Below are 15,738 nucleotides of genomic sequence, written 5' to 3'. Positions count from 1 at the left end.
TTGGGGTACAATAGACTTTACACCCTCCTTCAATGGGTATAAGATCCCTCAATCTAAGAATAAACCCTCTCCTCTAGACATTTCAACATCTACACGTGGATACAATGGACATGGTTTAGGATGTGCGCAACAAAGTCTTGAAAGTCATGTGAAATCAGACTTTTCTAATGAAAAGCTAGGTTTCCAACCTCTTCCTTTGTCAACATCCTCTCCTCCATTGTCTAGTGAATTTACATCTTCTCATCCCCATAGGGCATTCCAACAAGCTAGTCTTCTATCCAATCCTCTTAATGTCAACTTGAAACTTCAGCCTGGTGCCCAGGGACCAGGGCACCCGACGCTCCTGTCCTAGAATCAAGGCACCCAACGCCCTAGTCCTCCCAGTTCAGATCCAAATTTTCAGGTTCCCTTCCAGAGTATTTCAAAATCTACATTTCCAATTTGCAACTCCAAAGGCCATAAAAATAACATAGGTGATGATGGATGGCATATTTCTCATCTTCAACAATTCAATTCAACTTAAGGAAAAGAGGAATCACATTTAAGACCCCTGGAATCTTATCAGAATCTAGATCTATGAAATTCCTATCTTTCCTTAATGTGATGGTAATTAAGCAAAATTAGTGGTTTTACTACATCCAATAGTGAAAACCATAATTTTCACCATTACAATAGGTTGCCAACCGCTTATGTAGTTTAACTCCCAATCTAAGATTTAAGAACATTGGCATTTAAAGCTGCCATCTTCTACTCAAAAAATTTAATTGGTGATAAAATATAAGGGGTCACCAATGAAGTAGTGGATCTTCTTAGCCATCCTTCTTCTAGAAGAGTTCATAATTTGGATACTCGATGTGCAACATATAAGGAGTGGAAATCTCTCTATTTCATGGACACTCAATTGGTTCAATTGTTCAAGCTTTACAACCCACTAGTAGTGAACCAAACATCTTTCCTTAAGTATACTTTCAAAATGGAGTGAAAATTCACTCAACCTTGTGTTCCCACAATCCTTTCTTGCCAACATTTACTAAAGAAAGCTCACTCATCCTCCTATGGTGGACAGCATGGTTTTCACAACCTTGTAACACGTTCAACAATACTTTAATTGACCTTATATGCCAAAGCAAGTTGATAATTACATTTTTGGTGCTTTCCTTGCACATAGTCTAAGCCTTCCAATCAAAAGCATGTATCATGTCAATCATTCGCAATACCTTCTTGACCATGGGAATTTGTTTCTATGGACTTCACTAATGGATTTCTTGGTGCCACGACAACATGATTGTATAGGTATGATTGTCTGCCAAATTTTCCAAAATGGATATCTTTATTGCATTCTCCAAGACTTTCAATGCTCCACAAGCTGCACAACTATTCCTCAAGCATGTTTAGAACAATTTTTGGTTCCAATCACTCATTTTAAGCCATGTCTCATGCTTCTTACATCACTTTTGGCAACCATTATGAATGCTTCTGGATTGTCACTTGCACCTCTCTACTTCCTTTCATCTGCAGACTGAGGTTGCTAACTGCACTTAGTCCATGCTCTCCACATTTCATATCAGAAGAATAAGCAATGAGACATCCATTTGCATGATATTCAACATAGGTACAGCACAGCTACTCATGAGTCTACAAGAAATCCCCCTTTCAAAGTCTATCATACCTTCAAACCTTTGGCATCTTATCAAATTCCACTTGCCCTTACCTCCAAGTACATCCCAACAGCAAAAGGAGCAAGACAAAGCTTCTATATTTGAGAAAAAATTGGTATCAATCTGCACACAAAAATTCATAACATTCTTCAGCAAACTCAAGTAAAATTCAAGGTAATTCAAGGCAGACGTCAACGTCCCCATTCCTTTCAAGTTGGTGATCATGTTTGTCTTCAATAGTTCTCTTAAGTCAGTTTTCCCAAATTACTTCTGAAACCTCATGTAGAAATTGGGGACAATGTCCTCTAGGCATAGAGGAAATGATGTGGATTTCCATGTAATTAGAAAGTTGAGTTTTTATGCAAGTGGGCTAATAGAAATAAAGTATGAGTGGAATAATTATATAGGTAGCTAAAAATAATTGTTGATACGTAGAACAGCAATAAAGGGCAAACAGAAATAAATCAAAAAGTGGGTGCACAGATAACATAGTTATAAAAGGTAAATATCAATGAATTAAAAGTGGATGGACAACTAGAATAGCTGTAAGGGATAGATAGAGGAAAAATAATGTAGGGAGACAGCTAGGAAGAATAAATGACATCGTAAGATTTTTAGCAGACAGACACAAATAAATCAAAAAGTAGGTGGACAATTCAAATAGCTATTGAAAGTAGATAGCAATGAGTTACAAGCAGATGGACAACTGGAACAATTGTAAATGGTAGATAGAATTAGCTAAAAATGCATAGAAGCTAGGAATATTAAATAATATTGTAAGATTTTTTGCCAACATATATGGATTTTTCTTATTTAAATGAATATCAGAAACATGTGCAACAATATAGATATTTCAACATTATGGACGAATCTTGATTGCAAACTACAACACAACTCAACGTATCATCCCCAAAAGGATGGTCACTTGGAGGTACTAAACTGAAGTTTGATCAATATGTTGCGAATACTGGTTGTTCACAACCCAAGCAATTGGGTTTATTTTGGCCCAAGCTGAATTTTCAATTTACTAATAATTCCTTTAAAACATCTACTAGAAAGTCTCCTTTCCAAAATCTTAAAAGGAGATAATTCTAATGGAAATAGTGGCTCTAACTGACTTACCAAACAGAACTCATGTCAGTAAAAACAGAGAAGTCTTAGTTAAATCATATTCAGCAAATGACTTGTGCGAAGCGGCAAAAAGAAGGAAAACCTTTAACAGAGAGAGCTGTTTGAGGAAGATAAAATATTCATCGTACAGTTAAATAATGGTACCCTTGGGATACCTATAGGAAATTAAAACCAAGTAAATAGATCAAATTGAACAGTACCGATGAAAATGCCTAGTAAATTAGCTTACCATAATACTTGGACATTAGTTCAATCTTTGATGTTCCATAACTCTCTAGGAAAGAAATTGTAAAGTCCTTTTAGTTTATATATGATATTGAAAACAGAACGTCTGGAGTTCTCAATCTGTTCTGTCAATCGATATATCTATGTTTTGTTCATCATTTTATTCCTATTTTTAAATCTCAATAGTTATGAATTATTTTATTCTATGCCAATAATAATTTCTAGTTTGTGGGCCCAATCAACCTTTTATGTAACTAAGCACTTCATGGGATGTGGATCCACCAAACCACTTTTTGGTCCATGTGTTTGGTGTGCAATGCACTAGAGATGTTTTGTAGGTATTGGCTAGGCATGTTAAAAATTAATTATGCTGCATACATAAGAATACCATGTCATACATGGCCAGTAAATATTATACATAGGTCTTCAGCTATGGTAGTGTCAGATTGTTAATATACTTTGGATGAATGCTGTGCATAGGTTGACAGTCATTATGTTTTGGGCCAAGAGTGGCATCCACACTGAGTTGAATATTTGGGCCTGAGCTGGCATCCATACCTCAAAAGGAAAGTTTCCTTTCTATTATTTATCTTTTTCTATGTTTGGTAACACTAAAGCGGTTACATTTGCAGTTTCCACAGATTTAAATTGCTGTCAGAATCAAATACTTCTCCATAAAAGTTCCATCCTTCCAAGTTTTTCTGTTTTGTAAAATGCTCAGAGTTCTCGGATATATTTCAGACCTCAGCAGTTTCAATAATTTCATAGTTCATACTTCATAGTTCAGTTTACATTTTTATTTCAATATAGTCTACAGAAGTTCTTCTGAATTTCCCAAATTGTTTAAGGACTTAGATCTTCAATGACTATTTCTGCAGCAGAGTTCAGATCATATTTTCATTTTATTCTTTCCGCCGTAAGGTTTAATCCCTTGCATTTACAGCACTGTAACAAGTTACAATTGGGTCGATACCATGTGAGTTGATGTATTCTGTCAATGTTATCCTTTGTGTCTTATTCTTATTTACAAAATCTCTGTGATTCAGAAGTTGAACTCTGCTTGCATACTTGGTGATATAAATCAATCTAAAACGGAAATGGCAAGCGATCAGAGAGTTATTTTATTATTTCAATTTGTTGTCAATTCCCTTTGTCTTCTAGTATAAGATTGGAGGCAGGGCAGGGCCTCTGCATGAACAAATATATATCAAAAACATAGACCTCAATCACATATCCTCCAGGGCTTAATCTAATTATAGAAACACCAAAGGCATTTCACTGCTCAACTCAATCAATCAGTGATGTGTTTTATGTTGATTGTAATTAGAGAATGGCGGATTCCAATTGCCTTGGGCAACATTGGAATCCGCCCAAGGGGCCAGCCCCTTCTTCAACGTATAGGGCTGGGCCCTCTCTCACGGCACCTCTAAAACCTCACGCTACATTCAAGGTAACGTGCTCCCATGAATAGGGCTGACCCTATGAAGCATTTCGGTAAAAGAGACATAAATAAATTAAAAGTTATTAATTTATCATAAGCCGACATTCCTAGATCTTGCACCATATAAATAAAGTCATCTTCACCTCATTCAAACACACAATCAATACATCCCTCATGCAAAATATACATCTGCTAATGATGCGAATTATACATCTGCTAATGGTGTGAATTATACATCTGCCTAAATGCGAAGTTTGAAGAAGGAATAATCAGAATTATCTCTGCCATCAAAGGTACTAACATTAAGGGCAAATACCATCATAAAGGAAGGCGAACTATTCCAGAATCAAGGCGCTAAAGTTGCAGCCCAGTCTCAAGTAAAAGTGCAGATCTAGGGTATGAGCCTAAGTACTGGTTGGTGTGTTTAAGGGGCAGACCTGATGCTCATGAAAGTGCAGACCTGTTGTTGATTTCATCAGCCCTAAGAGCAGACATTCAGACATCTTCAAGTACTTGAGATAAGTGTTGTAATCATTATATGAATATAATCCATAATCAGATCTGAGGATCTTTTCTGGCTGGGTTTTTCCTCCTAGGAGGTTTTCCCAGGTTAATTGTGTTTTGTTCTTATTTGTCCATTTCTATGCTATGCCTAGATCTAGAAATCTCTAAAATTTACAATAAACAAATTAATTAGAAACTAAATTCTGATTTCTAGGTTTTATATTAATCTGAAAAGTATAAAATCAACATTTTACATACTTGGGTTCGAATATTTCCAGGATCAACTCCAAGTTTTTCAAGAACACGAGCTGCGACACCTTCACCCTCACGCAACAACCCTAAAAGCAAGTGTTCAGATCCTATGTAGTTATGTCCTGCAGTATCCAGAAAACAAATTAAAACATTTTGCAAACTAGGCATAAACTGTTAGTTCACAATATGAACATAATTCAAAACTCTGATCATTTCGGACAAACTTAAACACAGTTAAAAGTAAATGTTGCACTCATTGCTGACAAAAAATGTTCCAACCAAGCACCAAGCTGAGAGGCTCTTAACGGCCATAATAACAAACCAAGTTGACGTGCTTCCTCAAGTGCAAGTTCTATAACACGCTTCGCTCTTGGAGTGAATGGAATCTCCACAGCAACAAACCCACTGCCTCTGCCAATGATTTTTTCAACCTCTACACGAGCCTCCTTTAAATTGACTCCCATGGATTTCAGGACTTTTGCAGCAATACCAGTCCCTTCACCTATGAGACCCAACAAAATCTGTTCTGTACCTACAAAGTTGTGCCCAAGTCGTCGTGCTTCCTCCTGAGAAAGCATAATGACCTTAATAGCCTTCTCTGTAAACCGCTCAAACATACAAGTAACCACCCTTTTCCTGGATTTTCTAGCTTTCCTTGCCAGACTAGAGACTGCTCCTGCTGCATAAAAGTTTGTTGTAGGACTTGCCACCTTACCTCGGTCTGTTGCATGGCACAAGCCAATGTAATTTCTAATTCTAAAGGAATGTGACTGGATGTTGCACATCATCTTTGGAGCTTGTTTTGTTCTTCTAGAGTTCTGCATTTTACCCTGACTTGTACTGATTATTCTATAAGGAGGAGCTGAAAACTGCACTTGTGTCCCTGCCATCTTAGTTCAAATCTTAAGCCCACTGAAACAGCTAGGTGAAATAAAGAAAGCCTGCAAAATTAATACAAAGTTTAATGTCACCTTAAATGGCAATATTTTCTCTTTTAAGGCATAAACTGATAAATCGAATTATGCATTGTTGGGATGTCAGACTCAAATGAGTCTGCAAATCAAGGCTGCAGACTCACTGGGCCTGACTGACTTGGATTAACAAGTCCTTGCTGAGTCTCAACAATATCGTAAAGGGTACAAAGCACCCCAAAATCTCAAGTGCATGGAGGGTGCATCTGTGTATATCATTAAAAAAAAAAAATTAAAAATGGATTACTCTGCTTACTAAAAAAGTTAATAAATTTTTAAAATTAAAAATTTTACACAAGGCTATAGAATACATCCAAGAACAATGAGAACGTACAAATTTCCAATTCCCTTTTAGATAAAAACAATATTACATTTTTCAACAATTTAAATATCAGAGAACAAACACATTGAAAATTTGTTATTCAACCTCTATCCAAGGTTCCAAATACTGGAGCTATCAGCAATAAATAAAATATAGAATATAGGAGAAATAAGAATACTATACATAAGTCAGCAACAACATGATCTAACTGCCGGCTAGATGATACCCAAAATTATCCCCAAATCTCTCTTGTAGAAAAGGACAAACAGCTGATAGAAGGAAAATGGCATGAACTGATACAATAAAGCCAGTATAACTTCTCTCTGTGGGCACATACCCACACCCACCTGAAGCCACCCACCTGATCCACCTCCCCCCAAGAACACACGCTCGCAACCATATGCAGACACCCACGCACACACACAAATATGTGTGTGTGCATGCATGAGCGCCTGTGTGTATTCTCAACAATTTTCTCCTATATAAGGAAAGTCCTCCGGAGCTGCAACAGGAAGAGGCGTTTCACTGCTACCTGCTGGTTTACTCATTACATATGCGTTTCTCATATGCCTGGATTTCCAAACAATACCCAAACCCCTATAAAACTGTGAGGTACATTAATATCTGGTAATTTCACACATATCAGTTGACATAAAATGTATTTCTATTAATCAAAAGTAATAAATTTTATTATTGTCGATTTGCAATTTTGTTTTCAGTAACTGTGGGCAGTGCAATTTCATTATTCATCACATTTTCTCCATCTTTTCTGAAGAATGTTTCCCAAATCCAATTTTCAAATCATTACAAAATTTATGTACATCTACTTCATACCAACCTTCATCCGCAACACTTCATTATTGTCATTCTTATTGTCCAATTCTGCAATATTCATGCACATGCACTTTATGATTATCCATTTCAAGATACTATTCCTCTCAAACTACCTGTACTTAGGGTATTGTACTTTCTTATTCTGACTTGTCCCAAACAGTTTCTACAAGCTTTGGCAAGTAGAATCAACCAAGCCAAATTTTAGACAAGGAGAAGATTTAAAAGCATAAACACTATGTTACCAGATTAGAGACAATTCCTCTCATTATTCATAAACGAACCAGTTCAATTCTGGTTCTGTTCCTTGATCTGATTCCCTTTGGAAATGTGCCAGGTCTTCAGAAACACTAGACCCTTCCAAGAGTGAATATTTTCAAAAAAAGTTCAGCAATTACAGGTCATTGCTAAAACTCAAGAGAACAAAAATTAACCTAGTAAACCTGAACTAACCCAAACTGATTTCTATTTCTAACCTTCCTCTCTCCCAAGACATAACTTGACCACCTATAAAAACTTTTAACATCAAAACCTCTACTATTTTTCGTTTATTTTAATGCTGACTACACAAAAAATATTGAAGTTTATTGCTCTTTATATTTTATGGACATACATTACGAGGACAAACCATGCCCAGGGACCCAAAAGAAAGGTGTTTCACATACCCATTTCCCAGAAACTTAACACTAACAAATACTTAAATAGTGATAATTATGGGAGACTCCAAATCCTAATGATCCTTCAAGTTCAAACGATCAATCTCAAGATTCCTTGCAATTAATGAAATACATTAAGAATGCTTCTGTAATAAAACTTCTCGAGTCTAAGGAATGGCTGTGGATGCTTGATAACCAACAGTCTGTTCATAAATTCATCAAACCAAAATTAATAGTGTTATTGATGTTTGGAACAGCAATATTACGACTAATTGTGGTGAAATTCAATAATGATTATCATGACAGGCCTTTTTCCACCAAAAAAACAAAAACTATCAAAGGCCATTTAGCTAACTAGGCCCCACCCAGCAAATAGAAACGATAAAGTAGCCAAGACAAAAGATAAACTTTGCATATAAAAAGATTGATAATTACATTTATGTCTATAAATAACAAAAATAGGTCAATGCAATTCATAAAGTGCAATAAGTTATAAAAGATGAGTATAGGTTACAGGGTCCCTAAGATATGAAAAGTAACTAAACACAAAGTACAACAAGAGATGAATGAGGTAATCAAACCATGTATCATAAGACAGTATAAGTATCCCTACAATCAAAGGGCAAAAGAACATAAAGCTAACAAAGCAGATAACGCACGCGACCATCAGAAGAGACACACAATGTCACATGTCTGCATTAAAGACACCAACTAGAAGAACCAACAGCTTCATCTATCACTGTCAAAGACCAAAGCAAGATCTGAGAATGCTCAAATTGCACAATGTCCAAGATTGAGGGGGTCAAGCTACACAATAACAAGAGGAATATAAGTTCTGCCCATAGATCCTCTCCTAACATCCAAAGCCAAAGAACCTCTGCAGGTATGGAAAAATTGGTATGATGTGTTTATCTTTGTAATCTGACCTAAGACCAAGGTGAAGTTCCTTGCACTGAAACAAGGGTTTGTCTCATAGAAACGGGACTCGTACTCGACGCGGACATGGCAAGGGTGACTCGACTCGGGACTAGGGACTCGGATCGGCCAAGACTCGGCAGGACTCGGCAAAGTGAAAAACCCAAGAAATTTAGCAATTTTTAAGGATTTAAAACTTGTTTCATGCACCCTTTATTAAACAAACCTTAAATACACAATAACATCATCAAATAGAAGTTAATTTGATAACATACACAAGTATACATCCATCACATTAGTATAAACGCAAATTGTAGCTGAAGGAAATAGCAACTAATAACCATAGATATAAATAGTGTCAAATGTAAAAATATTACAAAACTCATGGAATATGAAATCCATGACATCAAAATTCAAATGTTCCAGTTCCACACATATATCAAAAGTAAAACAACTACAAGTCTATGGCTCAGAGGAGCGTGGGTCCTTCCTACAAAGGCATCTACGGTAGGTCCTGGATGCGTCAGCAGCCATACTCTCTACCCATGACTCCATTCTACCCTCACCAACATCAGCTATGTCTAGTTCTAGCTTTGGCTCTGGCTCTGCTCGCGCTCTAACCTCCTCCTCTGCCATGACTACAACCTCAGCCTCTCTATCTACCTGGTCGATCCAATCTAAGTCCTCATCACTAAAGATGGGATCTGTAGCCTCACTGATCCACTCAGATTCTAGATCAACCTCCTCTAGCGTGATCGGGGTGTTGTCATGGTCCATAACCTGTTTCTGTCTAAGACAGAGGTTGTAATGAACAAAGACTAGATCATTCAACCTCTCCACTGACAGTCTATTGCGCCTCTTGGAGTGTATGTGCCCAAACATACTCCAATTGCGCTCAAACATATTCCAATCCTCTCTAACAAGCTTTTGATGCACCAAATGCAAGTATTACACTGCCCCAATGTGATTTGTTGAAGAAATTTTACTCCTCCTTGCTGGTTTCCCTACTATGCTCTCTTCTTTTTCCTCACAACTCACTCTTCTCCTCCTATGTTTTCAATAGAATGAAATAAGATGCCTTTTACAACTTAGAATCAAATATAAATGAAAAAAAAAGCAAGTAAAACCATTGTTTAACATGTTTTTATTTTACTTTTTCGGTATTTTCCGCCGGCCGAGTCATGGACTCGAGACTCATCGAGTCCGAGCCGAGTCACCGAGTCACGTGACTCACCATGACTCAGCCAAAACTCGATGAGTCCGGGTCCAAGCCACCCAGGACTCGCTGAGAGTCGCTCGGCCCGTGACTCACCGAGTTTTGGCGAGTCATGGCGAGTCACAGAACTCTGGAACTTTGTCTAGAATGAGTCTATGGGAGCTGGGTACTATAATAGCAATATGCAAATAAGAATATCATCTCATTGAGCTACACCCTCTGTTGTGAATCAGTTTTGCCCACAAGATGCTTGACATCCCCCAATGCCTAAAGTGTTCTATAAGGATTGTCCAAATTCAATGAAGGCAGTGTGGTGCCATCAAGAGGTGATCAATACTAGCAATAGCTACTTTAGGTGCCAAAAATACACAGACAATTTATGTTCAATTTTTGTTACAGTCTTTGCGGTTCTGTTTACAATAAATAATATGCGTTTGAAATTGAAATTAATCATGCCATATCAATTTGATAAGAATTCCTTGGCATAATGAATTCTAACTCAAGGGATCAAATATGCCTTCACTCTTCATACCATTCTAATTTATTCAGATTGGAATATTTAAAACTTTGAATATTTTTATCATCTTATATTCCTTATGAAGGTATCCGTTATTATCTCAATTTATTCTTTTTTGGGAGCATAATCCTTTGAGGTTTTCTGATCACTTTTTCAGGTTTAACAATTTATCTCATCAAATTTTTGTGCTCCATATTTTGGGCCCTATTATATCACTATACCCTTTTGCATTATCATCTTTCCAAAAAATAAAGATTATTACAAGTAAAATTAGAATAGATAAATGCTAATGATGTTTCTTATCATGCACCATCAACACAGTATTGTTACTAACTTACTATCATAGTTTTGAGACTCGTGGACTCGCCACGGACTCGCGAGTCCATGGGAGCCACGAGTCGACTCACCAACGACTCGCGAGGCGAGTCCTAGCGAGTCCATCTGAAAGACTCGCAAGTCTTTTGCAAGGACCCGCGCGAGTCTTTTGCACGGACTCGCGAGTCTTTCAAATGGACTCGCACGACCCAGAAAGAACGTCATGCAACTTGCAAACTTTAAAAGTGAGTTTTTTTTTTTTTTTTGCCTTCATTTGGCATAACTGAGGGAGTGAAATATCTCTTGAAGGGTTGTTTTTCACAATGTTCTACGGGGACGCGTTCCCCCCCCCTTTTTGGGGACGTCTCGAAGACTTTGGGGGGGGGGGGGGGGGGGGGTTAAGGGGTAACCCTAATTGGACATGGGCCAATAAAAAAATAACACCCAACGCCTGACCCCAACTTGGGGGCGCTGCCCCCAAACCCCCGTCGAAAAATATAGGGGGAAACTACGCTAATGGAAGTAGGGAAATTTAACCTCCGAGTCTGATTAGGCTCCATATAACAACATAATTAGCATTGAAAAAATCTTGGTATTTAGATTTAGTATTTCAAATTTCCTATAGTTTCATTTGAAATGTAATTCTTATACTATTATAGTGTCATAAATCTTTTCAAAACTAGTTTTTCAAGTACTATATGTATATGTATAACTATATCAGCACCACCACCCCGCCACCCCCCCCCGCCGCTGTCCCCCCGTTGTCCCCAAACTTAGGCCCTTGGTCCCCCCGTCCCGAAAACCCGTCCCCAACGCCGATGGAACACTGGACTTTTTCATTAGTTTGTAGTCTTCTCTTTAGTTTGTTCATTGTTGTTTTTCACATTTGGAGTTGGACATATCATTATATGTAATTTTGTAAACATTTATAAATTTATGCTGCTATTATACATTTTAGAGTTGAAACTATGAGTATGAATGATGAAATTTCAAATATTGTGCATTTGTAGATCATATGGCATGTGTAATGTTTCAATTATGGCTCTTATGTTCTCTAAATGCATTAATTTCTTTTTTTTTTTTAATGCCGAGTCTTTCGCGAGTCTTTCATGAGTCCGAGTCCGAGTCCAAATTTTTGGTTTGCCGAGTCTGTGGCGAGTCCAAGTTTTAAAACTTTGGTTACTATTGTCATGACTTAATTATAACAGGTGTTATCATAAATGATACTTGAGATTACCGATAATCATTATTGTTCACATGATCAACTTTTACTATAAATGTGCATTGATGCTGAATACAGAGCGCATTTTTATTTTGACATGTCAATATCTATTGATTGTTGCTGTTTATTTTTATTTTATTTATCAAAAATGAATCAAGTTGTAGTTTAAAGTAAAACACATCAATGCTATTGCAACAATATTCTTATAAAGATTCTTAAGTGGTTTGTATGATCCTTAGAGCACCAAAAAACATAATTAATCATTCTAAGGCATGTTAACTACACGAGTGTCTGGGATAGGTGTAAAATGGTTGTAAATGACTTGGACAGAAGTATGGAAGCCCATGAAGATTTTCTACATCTTCAACTTTAATATAACTGGTTACAAAGACAGGTTCAAAACCAAATCATCCTTATCCAACATGATGGTTTCAGTCATAGACCAAACCCATAACTGGAAACAAAACATGGAGACAAATATAATATATCCCCCCACTAAAGAGGCCACTAATTCAAAATTTGCAACCATAACATGAGAACCTCCAAAAGAGACTTTGACCAAATTGAACACAAATGGCGCCTCGAAAGGCAACCCAATTCAAGCTAATGATTAAGGTATTTGTTGCAATCCCAAAAACCATCCTATTTTCAATTTCTCTTGGGGTTTGGGAATTGATTTTTGCAACTTAGCACAAGCCTCTCTTGCTTCCATCACAAGCTTTCAAGGATCATCATTGAGTTTGATTCTCAAATTTTGGGATCTATGCTCTCTTCTCATGCTAATATCAAAAGTTGATATATGACAGAGTTTAAGTAGAAACAGCTTAAGGTAAAATTCAGCTTGTAAATACTAAATATCCATTTGTTTGCAACCAAGCTACAAGTAAACAAGTCAAGCGTGAATCACACCAATTGCATTGTTATTTTAAATAGAAACAGCTTAAGGTAAAATTCAGCTTGTAAAAGGGAATGACAGAGTTTAAGTTTAGCTGGAAAGTTGGTAATGCAAATTTTCTAACTTGTACCACTTTCTTTTTTAAAACTGAATTTTTTAACTGTCATAATCTTGAAGCCCACAGGGACATCACGATGTTCCCAGAACATCACAGGGGCATCAAGGGCATCCAAATACCCCCCTGGGATCCACATTCCGCACAACACCCCAGGAAACATCCCTGCAATGTCCCTAATTTTTTCTTAAAAAAGGAAATAAGTCAGGCACATTCTGTCCCCATCTCCCCATCCCCAGAGCATTTTTTATTCCAATTCATCGTGTCTTGGTTTGTTTTCCCATTTGTGATCAGAAAAGTTAAAAAACATTCAAGCATTTTCCACGTCATGTAAACAGAATGTGTATAAAGAGGATTTTGTCTTCATACCCCCATTCCCAGAATGTCTCTGGTACACAAAACTCCATAAAACTTTGGGTATTTTTATTCTTAATGTATTTTAACATGTTTTGTTTTGTTTTCCCATTTGAAACCTGTAAAGTTTAATGAAACTTATGCTTTTGCCATGTCATGTAATTGTTGTGTAAATAATTTTGCATACAATTTGGTAAGTACAAATTATAATCTGATTTACATTTAGACTTTTGGCATTATACAATGCAGGAAAATGAACAAAATGAAATGAAATGAAAAAGCCTAATAATATCCGCAAAACCAAACAGTCTATCTAGGCACTGAGTACCTAGGATGTGTTGTGCACAAAAATCCACTTAGGGCAAGGGCTGACAAACTAAGCTTCTAATATTGCCATTTATTTCTCGAGGCTGGATTCAACTATGAATCTAGATCAAAAAATCTGCTGTTTTAGCCAAACTCATTTCTTCAAACAGGGCAGTCAGAATATCAACCCTCAAGTTAATGATAAAGTTCACAGGGCATCACGGCTTATGGTTATGATTATGTTTGAACGCTACTTAAGTGTAATCAGTCTACGCTAGTGTAGATATATTTATAGAAGGTTTCTACTGGAAGATACATTGTCAAAGCTTTACATGATATACTGCATAGAAGCTATCAAGCTTTTGAATAGAGATGAGGGATACCTTCACTCTCAATCACTAAGGCCTAAAATCAATTTTTTGCATCCTATAGCTTATGGTTACAGTTATGATTAAACACTACTAAAGTATAATCAGTCAAATGTATAGAGATGAGAGCTACCTTCCCTCTCAATCAGCTAGGCCCGAAGTCAAATTTTTGCATTCCTATAGCTTATGGTTATGGTTACGTTTAAACACTACTAAAGTATAAATCAGTCAATGCTAGCATAAACATTTTTGCAGGAAGATACATTGTCGAAGCTTTTCTGGATAAAACGCAAGGCGGATATCGAGCTTTTGCATAAATATAGCTACACTCTCAATCGGCTAGGCCCAAAGTCAAATCTTGTATGTGAGGATATCTCCAGTAAAAAGGAGTGCCATAATCTACTAACCCTTATTCAAAAATTTATTTTCTTCTCATCTTAAGGAACGTAAAGTGGCGAAGTTAAATTTGAATGGCAATCTTGACAGAGTGACAGAAGCTTAAAAATGATAAAACCCTAAGCACGCAAGTTGGTTGAATTTAGAAACTTGGTGATATTAAAGGTATTGAAAAACAATACCCATTTCCCTCGAAACAAATTTATTTATGGAATTCTTTGAAGAGAAACAAAACTTTGAAGACAAAAATACACATATATTATCACTAGGACCAAACCCATTGAGAAGAGCGCATAAATGTCAGTTTAAGAATGACAAGGATTACCTCTGCAGAGAAGCGGTGGCGTGTGAGGCTGCTCCGGTCAAAGAATGCAACTACAGAGTGGCCAAAAATCTTGGGCTTTACCAGTAACAGGGATGTTCGTTGAATACGACTCCAATGTTACTACGCAGGTCTAGAAACGTGGAGAACGTCTTGTTTTGTGTTTTATTCTTATTTGTCTCTTCTAGCTGTGATTAAGTAAAAAGTGTTGATGCAAAGGGGTTTTTTCAATAGGGATACGACCCGGCAATTTGAATGGTTGATACTAATGTTGACCGCAGAGTGGCAGAGTTCAATGAGCTACTTCTGATCACCGTACCACTATCCACTTATTAAAATATATTAAGAGAGCGACACAACAACGTCTGATAATTTAAATGTTTTTCGTGTTTTTCGCCTTTGGAATTGTTGATTTAAGTGATTTAAAAAACAAAAGACACGTCCTCTAGGTTTCTGTCATTATTTAAGTGCAATGAATTTTGTTATTATTTGATTTTAAAAATATTAAGGAAATAAAGTAAATTTAAAGTTAAAACTATTAGATTTCCACAATAATTGTTTCTAGATTCAATTGTGTATGTCATTTTTTATCAAGGTCATCAATGTTTCAAATCACATTCTATGATGAACAAGAATACCAAAGTTCTTAATTTAAAGTTCTCAATTTAAATTTAAAGTTAATTTTATGAAGATAGAAATTTGTTTTTATATTAATTAAAATTAATATAAAAGTTCTTAATTCTATATGCTCATTGACTAGACTAAACTAAAAAATTGAGTGCAATAGATAAATTAGTATTCCTGTA

At 36.5% G+C, this 15,738-nt stretch overlaps 1 protein-coding gene across 2 annotated transcripts in view; it reads right to left on the bottom strand.

The window, feature by feature from the left end:
• Positions 1 to 15,222, bottom strand: part of LOC131077077 (ATP-dependent Clp protease ATP-binding subunit ClpA homolog CD4B, chloroplastic) — a 31,033-nt gene extending 15,811 nt beyond the window's left edge. The window contains exons 1-4 of one of the 2 annotated variants that reach the window (XM_058014491.2): positions 14,936 to 15,222; positions 6,290 to 6,388; positions 5,534 to 6,152; positions 5,218 to 5,333 (exon numbers count right to left, since the gene is read on the bottom strand). In XM_058014491.2, coding sequence (XP_057870474.2) covers positions 5,218 to 5,333; positions 5,534 to 6,101 — 684 coding nt within the window. In that variant the 5' untranslated portion in view covers positions 6,102 to 6,152; positions 6,290 to 6,388; positions 14,936 to 15,222. The remainder of the gene's footprint in view (positions 1 to 5,217; positions 5,334 to 5,533; positions 6,153 to 6,289; positions 6,389 to 14,935) is intronic. The other variant, XM_058014490.2, reaches the window with a different exon arrangement.
• Between the last annotated feature and the right edge of the window lie 516 nt (positions 15,223 to 15,738).

Source organism: Cryptomeria japonica, chromosome 9 (genome assembly GCF_030272615.1).
Source record: "Cryptomeria japonica chromosome 9, Sugi_1.0, whole genome shotgun sequence".
In the NCBI taxonomy this organism is placed as follows: Eukaryota; Viridiplantae; Streptophyta; class Pinopsida; order Cupressales; family Cupressaceae; genus Cryptomeria; species Cryptomeria japonica.
Note: the sequence above shows the minus strand (reverse complement) of the source record. Positions and strands in the feature narration are given on the sequence as shown.